General features: G+C 41.5%; 2 protein-coding genes across 2 annotated transcripts; one reads left to right on the forward strand and one right to left on the reverse strand.

Annotated features, from left to right (window-relative positions):
* Positions 1–1,417: 1,417 nt before the first annotated feature.
* LOC106650030 (probable ATP-dependent RNA helicase DDX31) lies at positions 1,418–20,597 on the reverse strand. The gene is made up of 8 exons (XM_014367807.2): positions 20,294–20,597; positions 19,294–20,072; positions 19,005–19,225; positions 18,354–18,933; positions 18,041–18,274; positions 12,904–13,246; positions 6,803–7,027; positions 1,418–1,499 (listed from the first exon to the last, which is right to left on the reverse strand). Exons 1-8 carry the CDS (start codon positions 20,478–20,480, stop codon positions 1,435–1,437), a joined length of 2,634 nt encoding a protein of 877 aa, XP_014223293.1. The 5' UTR covers positions 20,481–20,597; the 3' UTR covers positions 1,418–1,434.
* Positions 20,598–20,739: 142 nt separating this feature from the next.
* LOC106650062 lies at positions 20,740–23,835 on the forward strand. Its single transcript, XM_014367844.2, has 5 exons — positions 20,740–21,633; positions 22,123–22,270; positions 22,352–22,434; positions 23,099–23,252; positions 23,333–23,835. Exons 1-5 carry the CDS (start codon positions 21,571–21,573, stop codon positions 23,563–23,565), a joined length of 681 nt encoding a protein of 226 aa, XP_014223330.1. The 5' UTR covers positions 20,740–21,570; the 3' UTR covers positions 23,566–23,835.
* The last annotated feature ends 1,543 nt before the right edge of the window (positions 23,836–25,378 follow it).

A 25,378-nucleotide genomic window follows, 5' to 3' on the forward strand; every position in this document is an offset into this window, starting at 1 on the left:
ATTTCGCAAAATGATTGTTTAACAAAACGTAAAAAGTCCTTTCGTCGCACTATTTTTCTTCATTTCGCTCCCAATTCGCATCTTTAAAAGCCCACTCTCGTCGCTCGCATACAATACATAATTCCATTCATCTCGAGGCTTCGCGACGCGGGCTCGGCTTGGCCTGACGCGGTAGCGCAGAAAGGAGCTGCACAATTAAATTAAATGAAACACATTTCTCTCTTTCTCGACGCCTGCGCGAGTCCTTGTATATACGTACCGCTTTCAGTTTGTGTATAATATGTATGAAGTTGCATTAGCTTGAGAAAAGGCACTTTTATTCTTGTACTTCAATGACTCGACTGCTACGTAATTTTCACGATTATGCTTTATTAGAACCTGAAATTAACATTTACAGCGTAATCAGAGAAAGTATCTATATCTTGACCACGAATAAAAGTTGTCGCAAATGAGATTGAACGAATCAACATCTTTTAGAAGCTTGCAAATTTTTGTATTATATTTAAACATTAATATGAACAATTAGGCAGAGAAAGGCTTTTTTAGAACGCGCAATTACAAATGGTTCGCACCTCCTCGTGGCATTATATGCGCCTGCAAAGTCTCTTTGTGCAATGTGCGCGCGACCGCCGATATCAATCATCACACCGCTGCGCAGCTCAACTCGCGCCCTCTTATATCAAGTTATGTATTGTAAGTTGAGAATATGACTCTCCGATTGTGCAAAATTTTTTCGCCTTTTCGCATGGACATTAGCCGGGCAAATAGTATGCAAGTATACACGGTACACAGTCTCTGGGCCGAGAATTGTGCGGACCACGCAGGCTCTCAGCTTTTCGTAATTACCATCGTCATCATTGCTCGTGGTTCTGCGGGACGGCGCGCAAAATGCTTTGTTCTTTCACTGATGCATTATGTACAGAGTGTTTGTGTGTATGTGTGTATGCACGCGAAATTAATTGCAATTTTTAGTCTGCGATTTGTCACGCGTGCATGCTGAAATTTTTCGTAAAAGCCCCGTGATATGTGGCGCGTATTCAATCATATTGAGCTTTTATGCTCATTATGCCATTAATTTCAAAAGTTTTTTAACGTTAGAATAATAAAGATGTTTACCTAGTAGGTTTGAATAATTACGTAGCTGCTTTTCAAAATGGTAAATTATGGTGGGCACGGGGGTAATTACGGCGTGGCGAGGCAATTTATGATATAAACAAATCGATTTAATAAATCATTTACCTAGTACGAGAATCTAAATAATTATTTTATAATTCAGAATAAAAATAAACATGATTATTAGTTTTTGGAAGATTTTTTGGTAAACATGGATGGATAAATAAAAGTTCATCAATAAATTATAGCTTCTTAAAATAAATATATATTTTACAAAACTAATAACTATTTACAAATAAATGTCCTTGGAACAAATTAACATTATTCTGATGTTTTCATGTTGAATTGTTTTCTCGGCCCTTTGTTGTTATTATGTCCCATGGAATCTGCAACAGATTTAAAAAGCCTATTTAGTGTCAAAATATAGATTTAATATTTAAAATTTCTTAAATAAAACCAAATCACTCGACTGTATAGTATTAACTGAGAAGTTTTTAATTATTTCAGAAATTTCAGACCATTTACTAAGAAATTAAACCTTAAAAATGAGATTCGGATCGTTGTATTTATATTAAGATTAATTGAATTCCAAAATCAATTTTTTTTTAATGATTCAAATTCTATATAATGCACAAGGAAAATATTTATATTGTTTTTCATAAATAAATTAACATGTTTATTTTATTTCTTAAAAATTTGCACATTTTTTTCACAATAATTGTATCTTGTTTTTTTTTGTTTTATTGATTAGGATTTCATTCATAAAAAAAAGTTCATGAAAAAATGTCTCGTAAGTACATATTGTTTACTTGATATGTAGAAGTATCTTTAGGAAATTCAATACTTAAAGTTGTTTTTCTGATCATTCTCATAATTAAAAATTCATGATCAGTAACGAAAAAATAAATTTGATTGTCGATAAAATCAAAGAAAAGGCCCTAAGCTTTGATATACAAATGGAATAGGACGTAAAAGCTAATTAAAAATATTACATATGCGCAAGTTGGAATCGCCCTCGTATGAAAAGCTAAAATAGCTCGATTAACCGAACTCGAGGTAGCAGTTCACAGATGTACGATTCCATTTCAACGCTTGCCCCGCGTGTGCAGTACACATACGCACTGCAGTCGCAACGGAACAAAACAACGGCACCGGCGCTGCAGCAGCATACGTGCGTGGTCCCTGATAAGGCATCGGAATAACAAATAGGCTTTCGACCGAAATTACTCACCCCAACGATATAAAAGCGACATTATGCATTAGGCCTATTAGTGCAGCCATCAGTAAGTGACCTCAGAGTATACACAACGCACGCGATAATACTCGTATACGTGAATGTGTTCAGTGCGTATTTATAAGAGAGATCTCGAGCGAAGTGTTGGCACGAGCACCTGCGTGCACCACCTGACACTCGTATGCCGTGTATGCAACGCGCCTCCGTGTGATAAAGGAAGAAATAAAACGTGGAATTTCGAAAGACAAAAAGATTCGAGGATGACTTTTTTTTTTCTTCTCATCCGAGTTCTTGCGGTTCGTCATCGGCACGTATCGATACGTGTATCGACGATCGCCGATATAATGCCAAACGAAATTCGATACTTGACAGAAGCTTATTAAATGCCAGAGAGTCGATGCGATGCACATGCGGAGAGAGAGACAATCCACGCGATGCCTACCGAGAATGGCGGTATCACTTTTTATCGCGAGAAAGAGAGAGAGAGAGAGAGAGAAACAGAGAACGAAGCACGAATGATTTAGATTATACTGGTTTGCGCGATCATTATATCATGTTACTCGCTTAACTATACAGTTTGTAACTAAGAGTATTATTCGCCAATAGTTTCAACGGAGTAGAGAAAAAACTAGCGCGAACTCAAATCAAATCTTTGCAATGAACATTTGTCCTTATCGGTGACTTGTACGCGTAGATGTGAAAATTTTAAAAGCGCTGAAAAAATTGGTATACAGTGGGCGCATGATCTGATTATCACACGCATATCTACGTATATGTATACAATATTGTTACAATGGATGTGCTGTATGCACAAAAACGAGTCGGCAGCCACGAGCGTACACAAAATCCCAAATCGCATTATCACACTCGAACGTAACTCAATCCCTGCGCGCTCGCCTATGTACCATGCATGTTTATATGCATTTCACACCAAAGCTCAATACGCATAGTACCACTCGAACTACTATAAATAATATATCGGAGCGGTCATTATTTATAGTCGGTGCCTATTTACTCGCTCTCGAATATATAATTCCCCTCTCTCGTCGCTACGGGTTCTGGCCGTCGTAATCGCACAGCAACAGCTGCTCATCTCTCGTGCATCGAGTTAGCACAACTCCAATGCATAAGCGCGTCACTTCATATATGTATACCTATGTATCATGTTCAGGATACGAGTGAATTGCGCTCGAAATTACAAGGTATATATGGAGGGGAGCAGCGCTCGGAGCTGCGAGTAAGTGAAAAGAGAGGAGGTAATCGCGAGCTCGGCCTCTCGGATTCATTGGACCGTCACCAAGCCGCCATAGCCCGCCTTTCGTCCATTAAAAACTTGCCGACGAACTCTCAGAGTGCCTTGTACAGCACATTATGTATCCTATATTCTCCACGAAGCACCAAATATACACAAACGCCCCACCATGCACCTATTATTAATAACACCAACTATGAGCTCCAGTATCAAAATATATATCGTACCTAAGCTTCGATAACTCATTCGCTTTTCTTATTTTTACTTTTGTTTGTAAGCATTTACACTAGCAACTAAAGGGCTGATTTTCATTCTGTACTGCTGACAAAATTGACGAAAAAAATGTACATTTACATAAACGTTATAAAGTGGAAAACCATAGCACATTTTTACAATACTAACACGAACTTATTCGTCTGAAATTAACTTAGAAGGAAAAGAGACAGACAAGTGAGTGCATTGGCAAAGAGCTTTCTTCTAAAAATTTGATCATTCCCATTTTTATTTATAAAGTACCTAACATAAAAAACAGTACCCTTTTTAATAAGAAATATCATCACTATGAATACTACGTGAATAGATATTATGAATAGACATATCATTACTATAATCACTATGAATATATTGCAAAAATTACTTGAACCCTAAGAAAATACCGATAAAACCAAAGTATTTCTAAAATCTATTTAAAAAATTGAAAATAAATTTTTTTCGATAAAAATAAGTTTTTCAGGCTTCATTTTTATAACAATAAATAATAAATACAATTTATGACGATAGGATTAATTCAATATAATTTACAAATGTATTAAAAAAATTATCCTAAACCTGATTCGAAAGCTCGCTCTCGGGCATATCAAAGAGGTTCCTTCGAGAGGAAACAAAAAATTATCCTATCGTCACGAGCAATGATCCCGAAATATGTTTTAGAGGTTTATTATTTGCGAAACGCGTTGAGCTCACGCTTGCATAGTATACATTTATGCCGCATCTATAACGGCAGCTTCTCCGCCTCTGCGACCCACCATCGCCTCCTCCTCCTTTTCCTCCTACTTGCTCCTATATACTATGCTCCTCCTATAATTCATTGCTTATACACGAGATGCAGCAATGCCAAGATGCGCGCACACGATCGCGGATAACAATCACGAATGATGACAAAAAAAAATAATAGAATAATGAAAGCAAAATTGCCGCTATATCGAAGGTTCGCTGAGGTGAGTGCCAGACGAGGTGCCCACACGATAGCCTCATCGATGAACGCGCGATGGATCAAGTGAGCGTGTTGTGCGTATGATATATTTACTACGTGAAAAAGGCAAAAATTATGCCTTCTTATAATGATCAACGATAAAAATAGAAAATCAAATGAATTCATGTTTAAAATACGTAAGAAGTAATACGTTTCTAAAAATTTCAATTGCTTATTTAAACTTGGTATGCAGGTAATATAATAGGATCGCAAGCTTGGCAACAACACACACACACACACACACACACACACGTACGCGCTTACACGCGCTATCAATCAATCAGAGCCAAGCTCCATGAGACGACAAAGCTCTCGTATCAAGACAGAGGAGAGAAAGACGTGATTCCGGCGATGAGCAAGGATATATAAACAGAAGCAGCCCTCCGAGGCATGCTCGAAAAGCGTAACAAGCTTCGCTCCGTACCTAACATCCATCCTTCTAGGCTAACTATCTCCGTCGAGTACAGTAGTCTAATGTATACGCCAAGGATGTGTGTGTGTGTGAGTGTGCGCTACCTGCCTACTACGTTATATACGCATAGCATCAAAATTGCACTCACCGCGTGCTTTAAGCAATGCGGAGGCAGAAGCTATCCGTCACCATCATCGTATCTGCAGAGACGCGCTGCGCATTCTACCTACGAGTCCTCCGTAATACGAGGCGCGTTTCTATATCTACACGTACGAGTCACGAATCTCTGCGACTCCGCTTGCACGTGTGTGTGTGTGTGTCTGCACATACATAATGCCAGTTTATGCAGCATCACCTTACCATCATAATATGCTGCCACCAGCTCCGTCGCTGCTGCTGCTCGAGTCGTATTGTTCATATAATCGCATATATGCGCGCTGCACGCGACGACGATGATGCCTCCCATCCCATGTATACCTAAAGCATCCCGATGCCCATGTGTCTGTGCGTACAGGACTATTAAGCGACCGCACTGCGCTTCCGGCGCAGTACACACAAATACAGCCAACATCGTACGGGTGTAGTACGAGTGCACGCAGGGACACCTGCAGCACTTCAAAATCGCAGACTCGCCCGCCAAGTATATTCGACCTCTGTGCAAAACGCGCGTATGTCATTGCTACCATTTCTACTAAACCGAAACATGCCATTAACTTTTAATATCGATGCCCACCTTATATATGCTACACGTATGTATACAGGGTACCTCATCCTCCCCTTCTTCTCTCTCTCTCTTTTTGTTTCAGGCTTCGAGTTCGCTTCGACTAGAGTGCATCATCGTCATTATCGCGGACGATGCGACTCGTTGCCAATGCCCGGCAACTATGCCCCAAAAAAAAAGAATTAAAGCCGGACAATCATTCCAAGTTTCGTACAGGCAGTGAGTTTCTTTAATGCGTACACATTCGTGTCATACGTGCTGCGTACTACCAAAAAAGAGGGAGCTGGCATAATGTGCGGATACGCACGGCATAAATATCGGGGCGATACTCCGATGGCCTCGCAGCGGCCTGCGGTTAATTTGAATTTTTCCGTACCGATGAACCTCTGCCGCGCGTCTGTCTCTCTCTCTCTCGCCCGATGCGGCAGGGTTTTAATACCGAATACGCCTTTCATGTTCAAATGTATGATTGTGATTTGATGCTTCTCGTTCACGTATTATGCACGTGTGCGTGACCCTTTGCGTTCTTTTACGTTGTTCCCTTTTTTTATGATCAACTGGTCGTTTTAAATTCGTAAAAACGGGCGGCTATTAATTCGTTGCCAATGTTCGCCAAACTGTATACCCAAATTAGTCCAGTTGTTTCAAGGTGTCCTTACATAAAATTACGCATATGCAGCTCGAGTTTCGTTTAATTTTTAATTACTTATCCGCTCGTCAAACCAAATAATAAATCCCGGGAGGAATTATAAAGTTATTATTTATATATTTTGCTGCAATTTTTTAATGCGATCGTCACAGTAATTTCCAAAACTTACCTCGTCTTTTGTTGTTGCCGTTTCTGTTGTTAGGTTTTTGATGTCTCTTGCGCTGATCTGTCTTTTTCTTGTCTTGGTCTTTTTTGGCAGCGCCGCCGATATCTCTCGGCGTTTCCCTCAGGGCAAAACTCTTGGCGAAATGACCGAGGTGGAGCTCCTTGCGATTGAAGACGCTGCGCATCTCGACCGGATAACTCGAGTAGAATCTCACCCATGACGTGTAAGCTGCGAAAAATACAAAACAAAAGAAAAAATAAGTATAAAGAAAGGAAAAGAGTAAAAAAATAAAAACATTGTATATGTGCGATGCATCGTACGTATACGAGAGTTCATTATTTATCCGACGTGCACCCGTGCGCGCGCGCGTTACGTGCAACACACGGCGGCATCGGCATCAGCAGCAGTACAGGTGAAATGAAAAATGCTTTTTATTATGAGAAACACAAGAGGTCGAGAGTGTTAATGGACGTCTGCGGAGCATCGCTCACTGCTTCGTTAACGTTTCAATTAAAATTTTAATAGGATTCGAGAGGGCTTCGACTCGTCATTTTTTTTTCTTTTCCATAAGTACCAGCATCGCACTTCTCGCTCACTTGTCCGAGCTCCTCTTTCGCCGAGCCCTGGTAGCCTAATGCTATTTTAATGTACTCTTCAAAATCGTATAAATTTCGAGAGACTAGAAATTTATCATCGCACCTCGTGCACAAGTGTACACGTATTTCTCGCTGCAATAGGAATTAATTCTCTCTCCCTCTCTCGAGCTCGCTCGCGAACGCGTTAAAATGATTCTGCGATACATGAACTATATTACAGTAATTTTCTCACAGCCATGCATCATTACTTCGCTCGTGCTCAAGTGTTTACGTGTACGTACGTACACACATGCACAAGCCACTAAATCACCAAAATACGCGTGGAAGAGTAGGGCGGCTACGCAGAGAGCCAAGCGCAAAGCGCAACAAACTCGTCACCGCAATAACACGGCCGCGTGCATATATAAACGAGCCGAGAGCGGAACAACCCTCATACTTCATTCATCGTCACGTGTCGCGCTATAGAGCATAGACACGGGGCGCCACTACTTCACTCGATAGTCATCGATATATTACACGTATATAATACACACGATCGGGCAGGCGCGTGTAAATCCTGCATACAAGTTTGCTATCATCTACGCCATTAGTAGTTCATTCCACCCGCGTAGCAGCATCAACAGCAGCAGCAGCAGCAGCAAAGGAGACAAGTGCCTGAGAAAGTTTTTAAGCTCATTGTGCGAAGCTCGTGCATGCGTGCGCGCGACATGCTACTATATGCTGATGCTGCAAAGCCGGAAGAGGCATCTATACGTGCTATAACATAGTGGCCTTGCTGCGTCGTGCGAAAGTTGACTGGGTCTATGTAGTAGCGAGGCACATATAGACAGTAGAAAAAATTAAGGCGTTAAGTGATGCTTTAAGTTGGCTTTAGGTTCGATGTGCTTTTATACTAGTTTCCCTCGAAGAAATTACGGGAGCGTCGCTTTATTAACGGCCCTAGAACATGTAAGCACTAGTCATCGAGCTTATACATCGATGGAAAATTTCCTCGACTCAGTATAGCTTCATGAATGTTATAAAGCGTGAAAAGTAGTACATTACGTAGGCCCGTGCGCTAGGGTGCGCGTATATAGTAATGTTTTTGATGTAAACGAATCGGCTCGAGCACTCGACGAGTAGTGTATCGAGCTTGTGAAATATTTATATCATTTATACACGTGCGACATTCGTCAAACGAAGCGTTAGCCAACGACTTGAATTACACGAAGCTCGAGCTACGATATGTGCTCCGTTGTGTTCTCGGGAAACATATTTTTATATAATACGTAGGTAGTCAACGACGTCGAAGAGTTGCCTACACAATACCAGTCTTCAATAGTTGAAAAAGCGAGCGCGAAACAGAGCATGCATCGAGCTTGGAAAAGAGAGCGAGAGGAGCGAAGCAAAAGAGAGCCCCAAGAATGTACAAGTGTAATAAAAAAAGCTCCGGCAAAGTACATGTATAATTCTCAACAAGTTTGGAGCGCTTCTAGCAACAGCTACTTGCAGTATAGCTAAAGCTCCGTGCTCTCTAGCAACACACGCTTATATACATTGAGAGTGCGCATTTCCGCGCAGCGCGAGGAAGAAAAGCTCTCGATTCCGCGAAGGAAAATCGCACCAACGCGCCTCCGAAGTACAAGTTTTACTTTGCGTCCGCCTCCCGCTGCTGCTGCTGCTGCTGCTGCTGATTTACCCAGCTGTATAGCGAGCACGATTGTTTGAGATAGAAAAAAGTCGGTGAGCTTTTGAAATTGAGCGGATATACGAGGAGGAGAGACCGGGGGAGAGAAATATTTTTCTCCATTTAGCACATAAATTCTATCGTTGTTGTTGCTTACGCGTGTAGATAAAAATATAAGGAAAAGTTCTTTGCTCTCGCTCGCCGCACGCTATTGTTCCTAATGTAATATAAGTGCAGCTTTATTTCTTATATATCTCGCATTGTACCGAGAGTCTGTGCCGTGTATATGAAACATCCCTCCCGCGTACACACACACACATACTGTAATGCCGCGCAGCATCGCTACCCTATTATATGTGCCATATACGTGGCGCAAAGCACAAAGCCTTAAGTTACTGCGCCTTTGGCGGAAGTCGCATTAAGTGGTTAGATTGTGCGGCAATGCCTCGTGCTATTGCCTTTCGCGTATGTGCGCGCGAGGCTTTATATACCGCCGGCGCTAATAGAAAGACGACAGTGTCTTGGCAGAAGGTCTTTGTTCCTTTTTTCTCTCTCTCTCTTTCTCTCGTCGAGCTGCACAAAAGAAGGAAAAGGCGAGAGCGCATTATCATTAATAACCGACGCGCTTCGACGCGTCGCCTGAACTATATACGGCTCACCTTTATACTAGCGCTCTCGTTGATAAATACGGAAAAATCATCGGCGGCTATGTCGCTGGGCATCCCTCCTTTATTTCCGCGTTAAGCGGAAGATTAATACATGCGCGGGCGCGCGTAAATTCATTCGCCCCATTATATTGTATAGCCGAGCTTGACCGCAGCGCAATCGTTGTGTGCGAGGCACATCCTACCCCGTACACGAAGCAGATCTAAATCGACGAATCATCGGCGCGTTTTAATCATTCAGTCCAGTGAGCTATTCTCTTTCTCTCGCTCTCTGAACGACAAATTCAGACGAGCCAACACGATACTAAGAGACTATACCAGATAAAGACAGAGAGAGAATAATCAAAGCAGTGGAGCGATGTCGAGGGTTCTCTCTCTTTCTGCGCGCCACTTGGTGGCGCCAAAGCGGATGAATCTCGGGCGTTATATTATGGTCGCTATAGTACACACACAATCATCGTGCCCCCCGTCGACGCATAAAGATACAGAAAGAGAGAGAAAGAGAGAGAATAAGAGCGTGTATAGCAGCTAGTGAAAGAAAGAGTATAGTCGAGTCGTTCGACTCCATCGGGGTGATAATGTAGCGAATTAGCGAGATTTCTACTTCCTCGGCCCTTTTATGTTGTCCCCACCCTCTCACCGTAGCTACGTACATATATTCAGCGGAGCACAAGTTGTATACAAGTTTTTTTAGAGCATGAGCTTTTCGGAAATATAGTCGTCGTCGGGAGCGGGACAATTAAATGAATCGTCCAACGAGTTTGAGAGAGTCAGAGAGAAAGAATCCAGAGGGTGTATCACTGCGGATAACTGTTATTGTCTTGGCAGTCGATCACGTATACAAAAGCCGCACCAAAGTCCCATATAAAAGAGTTGCGAGATGGTCGCGCAGAATTGCAAATCTGCACGGGGCTTAATGAGACGCGCGAAGGGCAAACAGCCGCAGCTTTCGAAATCGATATACCCTACGAGTCGGGGAAAAAATTTAAACAAATCCAGCATTGATAAATTAATCATGACGATTTTTCACGCCGAGGGAAAACTCGTGCTCGGCGGCAATCTGCAATAAATACACATGTACAGGGCGCGCTCGCTCACACATGCATTTCTAGCACACGACAATCGATTCATCAATCACTCGAAGCTTTGCAACGAATCGCGCGCTAAAAGAGAAAAAGAAAGAGAGAGAAACGTGGTCAAGTGGCTAGCTGTGTAGCGTCAGTCAAAAATCCTACAAGCGCAAAGTTTGCGGTGTCGATCAGCTCTATTCACACACATGCGCACGTACGTACGTGTATGGGCGTAAGCTAGCCCTCTCTTTTTCTCTCTCTTTCGCTCTCGGGCGATCGAAACAAGCACGATATAAGCCACACAGCGAGCGAACGAGGCAAGCGAAGAGCGAAACAACGATTCTAAGCCGCAGAAAACCTTTTAGAAAGATTTATGGCACGTCGGCGCTGCGCTCGTGTGTGACTGTATTTTATACGTGTGTGTGAGCTGCCAAGCTCCAACTCCCCTTTTTGGTTCCTCGCTGCCGCTGCCGCTGCAAGGCAAATAAACACTGAGAGCTGCACGCCGCGGCGCTGCGGTGGCGGGATACTTTAAATGATACACTCTGATTGATTTCGCTCGGCTATATATACACGTATGATGTATAACGATCGTGCTCGCGCTTCCATCCTATCTCATATGCGCAAGCACCAAAGACTGCAACGCGCCGCTAATAAGAAAAACGAATATAGTCCCGAGTATACGAGCGAGTCATAATCGCTAAATAATTGATAAGAATTTGCGAAGGCGCAAACTTTTTTCGAGCCACATGAATATTTGAGTGGCCGCTCGCCCGTGTGCGTATGTATAATATCTGCACTTGTACCGTTGTAAACTTTATATGCCGCGCGCTATTGATTCTGCTGCTGCCGCTGCCGCTCGTTTTATTTTAAACAGAGAACGAGAGAGAAAGACTCCGTGCGCGACTCGTGAAGGATAATACACACAGACAGTCGATCCCCCCGCCCGAGCTAAAACTTCCCCAAATCGGAGTGCGAATCTCTCTGCACTGGCAGCATGTACAGTAGCTCTTTTTATACACACGCACACCCAATATACATACATCTCGTATAACACGAGGGCGGCGCATCTTTAAGCTAACCCCTCCTCTGCGCGTGTGTGTGTGTGTGTACACACAGGATAAAACACATCCCCGTGATGTAGAGTACAGTAGTAGCATCGTAATGGATTTATTATTGCGCGAAATAAATTCTCTTTTCTCTGGCCGCACCCGCGCCCAAGCAGCGCCAGTGACTAGCGGGCACAACTAGTATATAGCTCGTCGCCTGTATGAGCACGTAATAACCCTAATAGAGCCTGTATACGCGAATACGTTGTGTGAGTGCGTCGGTTCGTGTGTATAGAGAACAAATAACATCATCCCCCGCTAGTCTATAGACTATGTAAATATCGAAGGGTAAAGTAGTTGCTGAACCGAGCTGCTCTGCACACCGTACACACTGCGGTGTAGCATCGGTGACGATGCTCAGCTTGTCGTCGTCGTCGTCACCCCCTACACATCATAGCATAATTCGAGGCTTGACTTTCTCTCTTCTTGTATACACACGCACATAATACACACAGAAACGCGAGTGAGTGGCTGGGTGATAGCTACTATTGGCATTATATACATAAATTATTATCAAAGTATCTGGGATATTGGCTTAATTTTTGCACGCAGCCGTGACTCTCATGCGTAGGAAGACGAGGAGCTTCGCCTCTATACGCATGGAGAGCTCGGCTCGTTCCTTCGCAATTATATGTATTGCACGGAGAGACAGACGCCTAACTCGCTTTATTATTCTCTGCTCCTTTGATTGATTCTAATTCGAAATAAATTGCAGGCCGACACAATTGGCTTTCGTCACTGTTCGTTAACTCGTTATAAAACGACGGCAGTGACTGCATATTATACAGGGACGCGACGTAGACAGCAACGTCGCTGAACGATGCGTGTTCGTTCTATGTGTAATATTGCATATCTAGCTTACGACGACGGCTTGATAGTTTGCGAGCATCCACGAGATACCATATCTACGACGATTCAATTTCTTCCTTTTTCGCTTAAGGGAAACATTCGCACCAATCTGTCAATATAACGATATAATTTTAAGCCGCAGAACTCACCGTTGAACGCCATAGTTTTGAATTCCTTATTCTCCAGTACCAAACTCTCGAACTTATTCTGCAGGTTGGTCGCGCCGGCCTTCCAGTCGTTTTGCTGCGTGAAGCGGCCAATGAGCTCCTTCAGGATCACTTCCACGTCCACGTCCTGCTTGATCCGTATGCGACGGCTCTCCAGGGACCGGACGAACTCCACCTCCGACGGCACGAGGAAGATCACGGCCGAGCCCAAGGCGCCGGCACGTCCCGCGCGTCCAGCTCGGTGCACGTAGTCGCTCAGCGACGTCGGACCCGTGTACTGGACGACGGTGTTGACTTCCCAATTGAGGCCGCGAGCTCCGACATCCTGAAAAGTGGAAATATTCACAATTAGTCATATGCGAGCGATTGTTTGACAATGATGCACTCGAGTTACGGTTTTTTCTTTTACGACCGTTACGTTTTGTTGACGATGTGGAATGCGAAATTATCAAGTACTGTTTACAGTACTTTAAATGGTTTTTTTATCGTGAAAGTATGCGCATTACACTGCATTAAGCAGCAGTCAAATATTATTGAGAGTTCAGCAACTTTGAAGTCATTATACTTTATCAAAAAATAAACATTACCGATTTTCAATTAATATTCCACTGACTGATTAATACTGTTTGTAACGTACAAAGTAAAATGAGTATGCGAAAAATATGGAATATCCAAAGCGATGATAAATCAAAAAGCCATTTTTCTGAAGCTAAATATTGTCATTGTATCGAAAGAATTTGTAACAATCATATATTTGGTAAAAAAAAGCATTAAAAATCAAGGCAACGCACGTTACTCTTTAATTTTTTTTCTAATTGAATAATTTGCAGCTGTGCATTGTATTTATTCAAATCTTGCGTCGGTTAAGTATAACTCGCAGAGTTCAAAAATTTAATAAGATAATCCAGTTTCGAAAATGTCGAAAAAGGAAGGAAAAAAGAAATCGTAGAAGTTAAAAAGAAGTCCAGGGTTGCTTAACAAATGTCTTACAAAAGGCTGTTTTACGGTGCAGCAAAGTCTGGCGGCGAAATTATAGCAGTGGCGCGTCCCCGCTGCGAAAACGAATCGCTCGCTTATAATATTTTTGTGGCCGCTCGAGCTCGTCGCTCGCCCGGCGAGACTTGTAATGTGCACGGTCGAGGTTGGACCCGCGCGGGTCCATCGTACGAGGCTGCACTTGGCTCTATGGGAGGGTCGTCTCCGAAATTCCTCCTAGCGCATGGTTTACTTCTATTTTCAAACCAATACGTAAACGCGTATATTTGTCGAAAGACCCGATAAAACCTTGAAATTCGCAGACTGCGTGCATACGATAAAAGAGAGAGAGATCGATATAACGAGTACATAAATATAAATTGCGTTATTAGGTACTCTCACTCGCGTGATCGCGATTCGCGTGCACTACGCGTATAGAAGCTCGCACACGCGCACAGAAAGATTGATTTTGCATGAACAATCGCGAGCAGCAACGCCGCCAAGTATATAAAGCGCATCGGTGCACGTAACTAGCTATGATTGTGTCATTTGACATTTACTCGTTATACTGCCACGAGAAAAGAGATGGAGAGAATAATCAAGGGTCTATTTCGTAATCGCGATGAAACGCATGTATGAACTCGTGTCGTATCGTCGCTGAAATTAATAAGTCAATCGGGGCAATTAATAGCTTTCGGATATGGAGCCAATTTGCAGTTGTGGAGTCGCGAGGAGTAAGAAGAAACGACGACGAAGAAGAAGAAGAAAAAGCCGAAGCCGGTCTTGCGTGAGTATTAAACATCGGAATTACGGTGTAGCTGCCACTGGATACATATAAGCTCGTCCGAGGCGCATACATAATATCCTTTGCTCGGCTCCAAAGTGGATCGTTTACTACCACGTGCATATAATAAGAACAAGTGCAGCCAGCGCGTATGCACACCGCTGAGCCGCCGAGATATGGAATATTATTATAAAGCGATCGGTGAAAAATGGCCACTCAGAACATCTCACTCGTGCCATAGATCAGGCTCTCGGCCGTTTAAAGTGCATATATATAAAATCCTGCGGCGCGCGAGTCTCTGCGCTACGGGTATCCTTGTTGTTGGCGGCGGTACCGCGCGGGCGGTGTCTTTTCGACCAGCCTCTTTGTTATTTTTCGAGTAGTTGCTTGCGCCCTGTGTTTACCACGGGATGATTAGTTTCCATATTCGTTTGCTTGTTTTGTTTCATTTATTTACTGTTTTTTTTACGGAGCATATGTTTAATAGTTACGTGCAAAGATCGCAAGGACCGCATTCCGAGCCGAGCGCTCTTTACGCACCGATCGAATACATATTTTATCGGCTACGCAGTAGAATAAGGATGAGAAAAAAAATTAAACAACTGCACAGAATTAGAAAAGCATAAAAAATTGATTAAATTTCTAATGACGCATCCGAGGAATTTACCTGTACTAATACAACGAGAAACGCGTGATGATCGACCGCAAGAAAAATCGGAGCTATATACCCATATCGCTTATTCATTCGCGCATATCTTTATAGTCGAAGATCTTTTGTTTTCGCCGGTCATTCGGATCTCGAATGCTAACGCACACGCACATATGCACGGATTGTAATAATAATAAGAATAAGAAGCAAGTATGCGCGCGAGCATTCAAGACAGAAGCTTGTAAAAGTACGAGGTACACATGCTGCATGATGGGCTCGTGTGGCAGTCTCACACGCGGACGAGTTTTGCCAAACCGCAATCACGTTCGAAGATGATCGAATGCGCGTTACGTTATGAACTGCCGCTGCTGCTACTTGGTAGTCTTGGTACCTATATAACTCGAAGCTCTCGACTCTTCATGCCTGCCTGACGCTCCCACGTTTCTCGCCGACGCACAAATTGCCACCGCCGCGTTCGTTTTTCTATCTGCATATCATATATATGCTATATAAATACATATAATGCCTTGGTGAGAAGGCTCTTCATGCGAAAATATGCCTATAACCCATTGCTGCCTCTCGAGCCAATGGAAAATGTCAAAATTAGAGAAAACAAGTGTGCCACTCACATTACGCGATGCCATAAGTTCTACATATAGTGCCGCTGTATACATGCATGAATAATAGTACCTACGGACTGCGCGTGAGAAGTAGAGATTTTTTTCCTCGAAAAATTTACGTACGTAAGTTGGTGTATGTTTAGAGAAAGTTCGATGCATGCGAATGAAAAAAAGAGTAAATTATCGAAAATGAGTTTCCCTCGCGGCTGTTTTCATTTGTGATTTGACTTGATTGTTTGCGCGTATACATGCACTGCAGAGAGTCTTACGAAACTGATTAGCTATTTATCTTGGATATATAATAGAGACTGCTCGGCAAAAGTCGGTCATTGTACATCTGTTGGACACGCGACAATCTGGAAATGATTGTTATTTTTTCCTTCGTCCCATTGCGAACTCAGTCGCGATGATCGTGCATACTTATATTGTGCAGACAGGCAATATGAAAAGATCATATTTCTCGTGGTATGACTGCTTGTCTTTATCGAAACAAACATAATGAGATTAAGTGTACACATATGTACATGCTACCTCGTCATTGACGTGATATATACCTAGTCTTTCTCTATCTCCGTCGCACTCGAACATTATTAGTTGGAATGATAGACGAGAAAAGCTGTTTAAAAATTAACGCGGCATGCGCCGTCACAGATACTGCAGCAGCAGCAGCAGAGATGCAGAGTAATTGCGCGCGATTACGTAGAAACTCCTTAAATTGCATCGCCAGAGATTAATTGAATCGACGCGATCCGAGAAAGAAAGCTAATTTGAAGCTCGATTCAATCGTTGCCTATACGTTGCAGCTCTCGGGTAATGCTTCTTTGCGCTGCTCATTCATCTGCGAAAGAGCACGAGTTATTATTATCGTTATCTCGAGGGCACTCAAGAGACGGGCTCGTTTTTTCAACAATATTTAATAAACTTGTGACTGAGACGAGCAAATCGCAATTATCACTACTAGAAGTAAACAAACAAACAAAGAGTTCGAGAGTTGGCAAACATTTTGACGAACTGCCAGATCGTTCGTAAGTGCACGCGCCCGCGCCCGCGCTTGCCGAGTCGAACAATTTTCCCAAAGAGGAACGCGTGTCTGCTCGACTGTATGTACATGCGTGCGTATGCAAAGTATACACAATTCGAGTCGTTATATTTGCACGGGACGGGGCAAAAAATGAAAAAGACGAGTAATAATGAGCTCGTTAAACAATGTAGGTGCATTAAGCTCCTATGCAGCACATGTCATTGGGAGCGCGCGACAGAAGAGGGAGGCAGCGGAGAATATGCGATTTTACAGTCCGATTCGAATACAACCCGCGAGCACAAGTGCACCGAGTACGCACATACGCGTACCTGTGCGAAATGTTTACTAATATCCATGGCCTGTTACTCTAATTACAGCTCTATAATACCAACTGCTGTATCCTACGTGTTGGCTTTTTTTTTGGCGAGAAGCTCGTATTTAATTTCGTTTTTAAGGCACAGAGAAAGAGAGAGAGAAAGACAGGAAAAGAGGATGTGCGCGCTGGTTAATTTACAGCTCCGGTTGCGCGCTTTTGTCTTTCTTCGCTCGCTCGTAATAAGCCCGCCACTCGTGTATATATGTAGGTAGAAAGAGAGAGAGATACTCCCTTTTTTGATTGTGAATGCGCCTCGAAAGAGAGAGATACACGCGGTACCGCAGTCAAAAAGGCCCTTTGTGTTTTTTGAGTTTTTTTGAGTTTAAGAGGTCATTTTGCAGTGTCGTTGCTATTGTTCCAGCGAGGATTTTAAGAGTTGTATTTTCGTGCAAGAAATTATAATAGCAATGGAATTTAACGAGAGCAATGAGAGAAAGAGAGAGGGGACAAAAAATTGGCCACCTTCGAGTCTCACAGAGAATTACAGTTGTGTAAAAACCTCTTTACAATGAAATTTTTTGCTCCAATTTGTCACACGAATAGCTTGCGACGAATAATTGTTTACGAAAAAAGAAAAAAAAAAAGAAGAAAAAATTCAATATTTGCGCACTTACGCAAAACAAACGCGCAAAATTTATCATTAGACACATAAACAGACGTTATTCAATAACTGATAAGAACCATAAAAACTTACCGTACTGAGAAGTACGCCACTTTCAGCTGCGCAAAAATCTTTAAATGTTTTGTCTCGGTCTTTTTGGGCCATGTCTCCGTGTAATTTGAAAAATTGCACGTTATCCAGAGTATTCAAACCTACTCCGTATTCCTCGTTGTCAGGTTCGCACAGAACTGTAGACAAAATTTCTGTATAGAACTCAACCATACCCCGCGTTGCCATGAATACCAACATCTTGTGACTTTTCTGTGACTGTAAAAATCCCAAATAAATATATTCATTGCTTGTTGTCAAAATAAATGGAGAAGTAAAAAACTAAATGAGTTTTTACCTGAAATTTGCTAGCAATAAAAGCGCTCAACGCTACCAATCTCAGCTTAGGAGGAGTTACAATATAACTCTGAGTTACAGTTTGTGGTACTACCCAGTCTTCATTCACTTCACTCATATCACCGTTTACTGCTTCTATGTTATCTTTAGCAGCATCAACAAATGTTGGATTTTTCATAGTTAACCCAGCAAGCTTGTCCACTTTTTGGGTTAATGTTGCAGATAAAAGAATTGTTTGTCTCCGGAATAAATTATCATTGGAGGGTGATACATCTGTTTCTTCAGATTTTTTATCATCAGTAACTGATTTCTTCTGAAGTTTGTCGCTTTCATCGTCTGATTCATCTTCACTGCCAGAGTGATATCGTTTTATAGCCTCTTCTATCTGCTTCTTTTTTTCAGAATCTTCGTCTTCATCTTCGTCTTCAACTTCACGTTTGTCTTCATTCTTTTTTCCGACAATGTCTTTGTCAACATCCTCTTTTTGTTCATCTGGATTGATATGCTGCTTGAGCAATTGCATAGGATTGTAATCAGAATTGTTGGATTCTGGTTCTGCCCCTTTGAGAGCTTCTACAATTCTGTAACATAAATTCATCATTCTCATTACCCAAATTCACTTTTAAATAAGTGTACAAAATTATTCACTTACGCTGATATATCTTTTTCATAACCCATATCAAACATTCTGTCAGCTTCATCTAACACTAATGTTTGAACAGAATCCAACGTTAAAGCTTTTGTGGATTTGATGTGATCTAATAACCTTCCAGGAGTAGCTACTAATACATTAATGCCTTTTCTTAGTTTATCTTTTTCTTTATGATTATTAGTTCCTCCAGCTACAATACCAGGAACTATCCAAACAAATGCCTAAAAATAAATAAATTAATTTAAAAGTATGTTTATGTAGTGAATGTAAATAAAATTTCTTCACCTACCTTGACTAATTTTAAAAAGCAATTGTATGTTTGCTGCGCTAATTCTCTTGTTGGTACGATTACTAATGCTTTAATACCGCACTTTCTGTGTAGCTTTGGTCTAACACTCTGTAATTTTTCAATAATGGGTAGGGCATAAGCAAGAGTTTTACCAGAACCTGTCTGAGATCTGATCAAAACATCTTTGCCAGACATAATTACTGGTATTGCTTTTTTCTGTACAGTCGTCATCTTAGTAATCTTAAAATTTTGTTCTAAATTTGCTACTGCATGAGGGTGAATATTAAGATCACTGAATTTTTCAGCAGTAAAAACTTTTTCATCAATAGGTCTTACAAAACGTTGACCTATGTGTGGAACAATAGGGTTATTTCCAAACAGAGAAGATATTTTACCACTTTTTGAATGAAGTTTTGAATTCTGGTCACTTGCATGTACGTCACTTCTTGTTTTGTCATTAAATTTTTCAAAAGGTCTTTTAGCACTATCTGTGCCAAATTTCCTTTTCTTATTAAGAGGAGCACCATCTGATTCTTGATTAACATTTAACATAAGACCAGTTTTGTTTTCTGGTGTCGAAAACTTTCTTTTAAGATCAGCTTGAACTTTATCGCCTGTATCCATTTTTTGAGAGCTTTCTTGTTTCTGTTGGGAATTTTGAGAAATACTCGTTGTTACTTGTTGTTTGGCAGATGATTCTTGCACTTTAGACACTATGGGTTTGGAGTTTGCAGTAACATGTGCATCAGGCTGCTGAGTACTTGATGTAGTGTTGACAGCTAGAATATAAGCACCAATTGATTTAAAACAATTTCGGGATTATAAAATATTATAACATATTTACAATATTTATCTTCACTGTGCCCCTCAATAATAATCAAAAAGTGACAAGTGGACATTACCAGCATTTTGAAAATAACAAACACATACTTTTTATACACCTATTATTACATAATAATGTTGTTGAATTATAAAATGTACTACGAAAAGAATCACTTACCATCGGAAATTTTTCTCTTTCTATTGACAATTGCCTTAATAGAATTGTTAGGAACAAATGCGTCTTCGGCGTCATTTCTCTGCCGAGAAAATTTTTTGCTTTTTGCCACTGCTGATTTTTTAAAATATGCAGCTGGCTTTACTTTCTTTTTTCTCTCTCCACTCACGACATTTAAACAAATATCCATTTTTAACGTGTTATGTATAAAAAATCCAAAGAACCTGTCAAAACTATACAAAAATACAGTGCACTTGTGTATAGATTAACCTAAAAAGCACGTGTTTACAATGTAGCAACTAGCAGCCGCCGCAGTAGGCTGAAGTTTCGATAGGCAGCAGGCAGCACCACGCGGTGGGCCGGTGGGCGGCGGGAGCGACGAAAGCGCCATCGAGTCACAAGCTCTGTTATTCCATCTTCTGCTATACATTCGGTTTATTTAATTAAGAACACATGCGTCGCCTGCTGCCGCTGAAAATTATCTCGTCTCGATTCTCGTTCATTCGTAAAAGCAAAACTTTTGCTTCGGTACACATTGCTCCGTACGTGTATGTACAGGTATATATGTTGTATTGGCACGAGCCTATTAATAATCTTATAAAGTCGGGCGCTTATCACGATAACGAGTCATTGAAAATCAAACGCTCGTCGCGACAATACAGGTGCAATGTAAAATTGGAGAATTCGCCTTGTGACATTAAAAAAAAAGCAACGCCGTGCATAAATTGATCGTCAGAGTTGATAGTCGCTGCAGCGTTTCTGTGATCTTTCGCATAAATAATAATACCGCATCGCCGCCTCATACCGTACCTAGAATGCCAAGTGGACCCGTCGCAACGCTCGGAACCACGTCTGGGCTGCTAGGCCAACAAATACGCCTCTTGCATCTCGAAGCGATAGATTTTTGTAAGACTAAAGTGATCATTTAGTGCTGTGGTCTACATCAAAACACGCAGGCAGGCGTGAGAGTGAAAGTTTTTTTTTTTGGAAAAAATTCAAGTGAATCGGCGGAACGCAGTCTGCAGCGTCGAGTTTCCCATGGTTTGGCGAGCAATATAAACAGAGAAGAACAAACATAGATATTTCCAACGGCTGTTTGCCTCGTTTTCGAGTATATATACAAGTTGCTCAAAGGACCGGATCATCGTCAGTATTCTGTTGCGGTCAGCGTTGAATCGGTGTTAGAGAGATCTCGGTGTGCCACGAACGCGGGACGCGTTAAATTCTCCGCAGTTTTTCCGCGAGAAAAAGGTGAAAAATTCTCAACCTTCCTTGGCAAAATGTCCGCGTTCTGCTGTGTAGATCGGGCATTGGCGGTCAAGCTGATCGGTACCTTTGGACTGGTGAGTACTTGGATTTGTACGACCCAAGTGGTGCGCACGTAACATGCATAATAAATAAGATTTTAAATGGAAACTTTTGATTATACATAAAGGTGCAAATCTATATTTGCATGTATATGTACGTAACACTTGTGGTGTCAGTCGACGCGCCTCGTTTATTTTCGTTGATAAATTTACAAATGTCATGCGATATTATATTTTCGAGACTCGCTGCGTCTCGCGGTTATCTTCCTCTCTCGTTCTCCAACTATGTAGGTATTGTTCTGTAAATTAGCGATAAGCGGCGCGCGAAATTTTTCATTGTTGATTCTCGCACTCGCGCGACGAAAGAAAAGAGAGATATCTGCGCGCGATTTAATTTTAATCATAATTAAAGATTGATATATGAGTTTATGTGCAATCACGAACTCGATTATAGTTTAGTTGCTCAATCGTAGGAACGATTTCAAATGATTACATGTTTTTATCTTTCGTTCGTTTCTATGGCAGTCCTTGTCGATCTTGATGATCAACATGCTGGTAAGCAACTTCTTCGCCCGGCCGGAAGAGGAGGACTTCATCCTTGCCATCGAGTCTTGGGTTTTGTTCGGCTTAAACTGGACCTTCGTAATGCGTAACCTGCAAGTGGTAGAAACTGGTGGGTTTGACTGTTTTTTATATGAGACTCGAAGTGCGTGCACGAATGAGCTTGATGAAAAAAATGTATTTTGTTTTTCAGCCCAAGCTTTGATGACGTGCGTGATCATCTACACGCTGATTTCGTTGTTTGCCAATGCGCTCTTAGCTTTGGGAGCTTTATTGGTAAGTTTCCATGCACATTTTCTATACGCCATCAATTTGAAATAAAATTCGCTCATGCGTGTGTATCGCCTGGGTCGTACTTATTGTATATTGACGAATTTATTACTCATACACGATTAAAAAAATCGTAATGTGTTGTAACAAACCTCTAAATTCAAAAAGTATAATTAAAACACCAATTCATAGATAATTAATTTATCAGACAATACCGCTTATGTGGGCAAATTTCCAGAATGTGGTCGCTTTAGATAATTTTGAAACTAAATTTTTAATTTGACGCGCAGCTCTGCAAATCTCTATATTTTTTGAATTATATTAAAAGAGATGAAAAAGCCTAGCTCGATTGAATTTCAACAAATGCTCAATAAGCAATACAGATCATTATAATTAATCCGTATTTATCCGTGATTAAATAAAATTTCAATAATTGACCGCTAATTCGATCGATCGCAACCAAATTAAAACTTTCAATACAAGTTACACTTTAAGATTATGTATGTATTTTCAATCGAGTGTGCAACATCGGGGTATCTCAAGGCGATCGCGTTTTGGAAATGTACTCATATTTCCCTGAATAATTAACGAATCGATCTTGTGCGCTAGTTAATTTTGCAAATATCAATTTCGACATGATACGAGACTAAAGATGATTTTTACTCTGCAGCGTAAACCATCCTACACTTTGCCATACATGTACATACAAATGATCAGCATCGCGGACCAGACTTTCGCTTTGATGATACAATTGGCTAAGAGCGGGGATAGTCAAAACTACGATAAATCGGGCTGGTATATTCCCGCCTGCAGCGCCTATCTTTGTAAGTCTATTTGGAAAATCACAAAAATATCCAATAGATGAATAAAAATTTATAAAAAATTGTTTTCTCTTTTTTTCCAGTACTTAGCGCCTACTTCTGGATGATCGTATCGGACGCGCGCCGCGAGTGGCTTGACAACGAAAGAACAAGCGAGATCGAAGCTGCATTGGCCGGAGTGAGCAGGCACTCTCAGCTCCAAGGCAATGCTATGGACTCAAATCTACCCAAGACTCCGTCCTACATCTCCACGGGCTTGTTCAGTTTCGACCGTAGCCCTTGCCCACCGTCGAGGCAAATTTTCACAATGGTTTGAAAAGGCCTGATCCATTAAATGAGCCATGTGTGCTATGTGATAATTTCTATTCGATAATTTAAAAAAATGTAAATATAGTTATGTAAGATGTATGAATGATTGTCTCAAAGTTTGTATGTATGCGTAAACAAGGATTGCTTTTCAATTGGCCATGCAATGAGCGATAAGCATTTAACATAGTTTATGTATAAAATAAGTTGAAATGCATGACTCCAGAGAATAAAGACTACAATGTGATATTTGACCAAATAAAAAAAAACATAAAAACGATGTGTCAAGTAAATTTTTTAAACTTACAGCGAGTGTTTTTATGCATCGGTTTAGTATCCTTCTACTTTTTCCGCCTGTGCCGCACATATCGAGCAAAAGTTCCAGTAAGCGAGAGCATCGATTTTACGTGCATATTTAAAGCGGGAGGAAAAGAACCTTTCATTCATTATTAAGGCTCAATGGCATGGAAGTCGTTGGATGTCGGTGTACGCTTACGTAAATCGGAAGAGAGTCGCGACGCGTGACGGCCACTTTGCTCGAGCATTTTTCATCGGAAAATGACTTGAAAACCCCTAAACTTCGTAAATGTCGCAACATCAATCGAGGGTTATATTTCTCTATCTCTCTTTGCTCGTCGATAAGCAATCTGTGCTTTTGGTTTTTTCTGCCTCAAACTGCCGCTTTCCTGTGAGATCCCCGACCCATCCATTATTTCTCTCTGCTTGGCTTTCATTTTATTAGGCTTCTTTTTTTGTCGAGGAAAATAGCCTGGATTGTAATCGTCGTTTTTATGAATAATACCTCATACAATAAATTTTGTAAAGTAGCAAATTTTTTTATAATGATCTGAAAACATTCATGCAGGGAGTAAAAAATAAACTTTTCGAGAAATGTACGCTGTACAGTTGGAAAAAAGGTAGAAGCACATAGCAGAGGTGGATGGAAGAAAAGAAGGAAAATTTGTCGGTCTCGAGTCGAGAGAATGTGATTTAGCACGCTTATATGTATGTGTGTGTAGGCTACTATACACGAAGCTCGAGTCGGGCAGAGTAGTTGAACTGCAGTTGCGTTGGTATATATAGGATAACGGGGGCGCGTCGTCGACTTACTCGCTGGAGAAAGAAGCAAGTTAGTTTTATTTCACAATCCATCGGCTGCTCTACTGCAGCGGCAGCAGATATATGTACAGTATCTCTCTCTCTCTCTCGCTCTTACATAGCTCGCTCGCTGTCAGTTGGCGTTTTAAAAGTTTGCGACAGCCTACAAATTGGCTCGGGCTTCTTTTTAAAAGCGCGCCAACCAAGCGCGTCCGTCGACGTCGTAGCTATACACCGAGAACTGTTATACGCTCCTTCTTCCCTTTTTTTTATTGCCCCTTCCGCTCTCGACTCTATATAGATTGACGTATTGCCGTGAAGGAGCAGCTTCGCGACGATATCGAGCTATGAATTTCCAAGTACTCGAAGGATGAGAGACGTATACACTCATATATATTATATAATACGCCGGCGCATGAATTTATGCGTATCGATGAGGCTGCACGAGCGCACGTATATATATTATCGGCGCGGGGTCATGATGCACTGCACCGCTCGACGTATCTTATATTAAACTCGATTTTGTATCAGTGTGTGAGAGAGAGAGAGAGAGCTGTACTTATATACGATGTCGCAGAGAATGAGATCGGAAGTTTGCGCCGCGAATAAACACCTTTAATGCTCGACGCGCCGTAAAGTCATCAATTTAAGTCGACGAGTTGGCTCGTGCAAGCTTCGACGGAGCCCTATAACTTTGCCAAGCTCCAGAGAAATAGAGGGCTTTA

The sequence above is a fragment of the Trichogramma pretiosum genome, unplaced genomic scaffold (genome assembly GCF_000599845.2).
Source record: "Trichogramma pretiosum strain Unisexual culture from Peru unplaced genomic scaffold, Tpre_2.0 scaffold15, whole genome shotgun sequence".
In the NCBI taxonomy this organism is placed as follows: Eukaryota; Metazoa; Arthropoda; class Insecta; order Hymenoptera; family Trichogrammatidae; genus Trichogramma; species Trichogramma pretiosum.

What these genes read in the sequence shown, in the direction of transcription:
- LOC106650062 (XM_014367844.2), top strand. Translation starts at nt 21,571, where the DNA reads ATGTCCGCGTTCTGCTGTGTAGATCGGGCATTGGCGGTCAAGCTGATC. An exon ending in CCTGCAAGTGGTAGAAACTG is followed by an intron (nt 22,271 to 22,351) that starts GTGGGTTTGACT and finishes TTTGTTTTTCAG; the next exon opens with CCCAAGCTTTGATGACGTGC. An exon ending in CGCCTGCAGCGCCTATCTTT is followed by an intron (nt 23,253 to 23,332) that starts GTAAGTCTATTT and finishes CTTTTTTTCCAG; the next exon opens with TACTTAGCGCCTACTTCTGG.
- LOC106650030 (XM_014367807.2), bottom strand. Translation starts at nt 20,480, where the DNA reads ATGGATATTTGTTTAAATGTCGTGAGTGGAGAGAGAAAAAAGAAAGTA. An exon ending in GCTTTTTAAAATTAGTCAAG is followed by an intron (nt 19,226 to 19,293) that starts GTAGGTGAAGAA and finishes ATTTATTTTTAG; the next exon opens with GCATTTGTTTGGATAGTTCC. An exon ending in CGGCAACAACAAAAGACGAG is followed by an intron (nt 1,500 to 6,802) that starts GTAAGTTTTGGA and finishes AATCTGTTGCAG; the next exon opens with ATTCCATGGGACATAATAAC.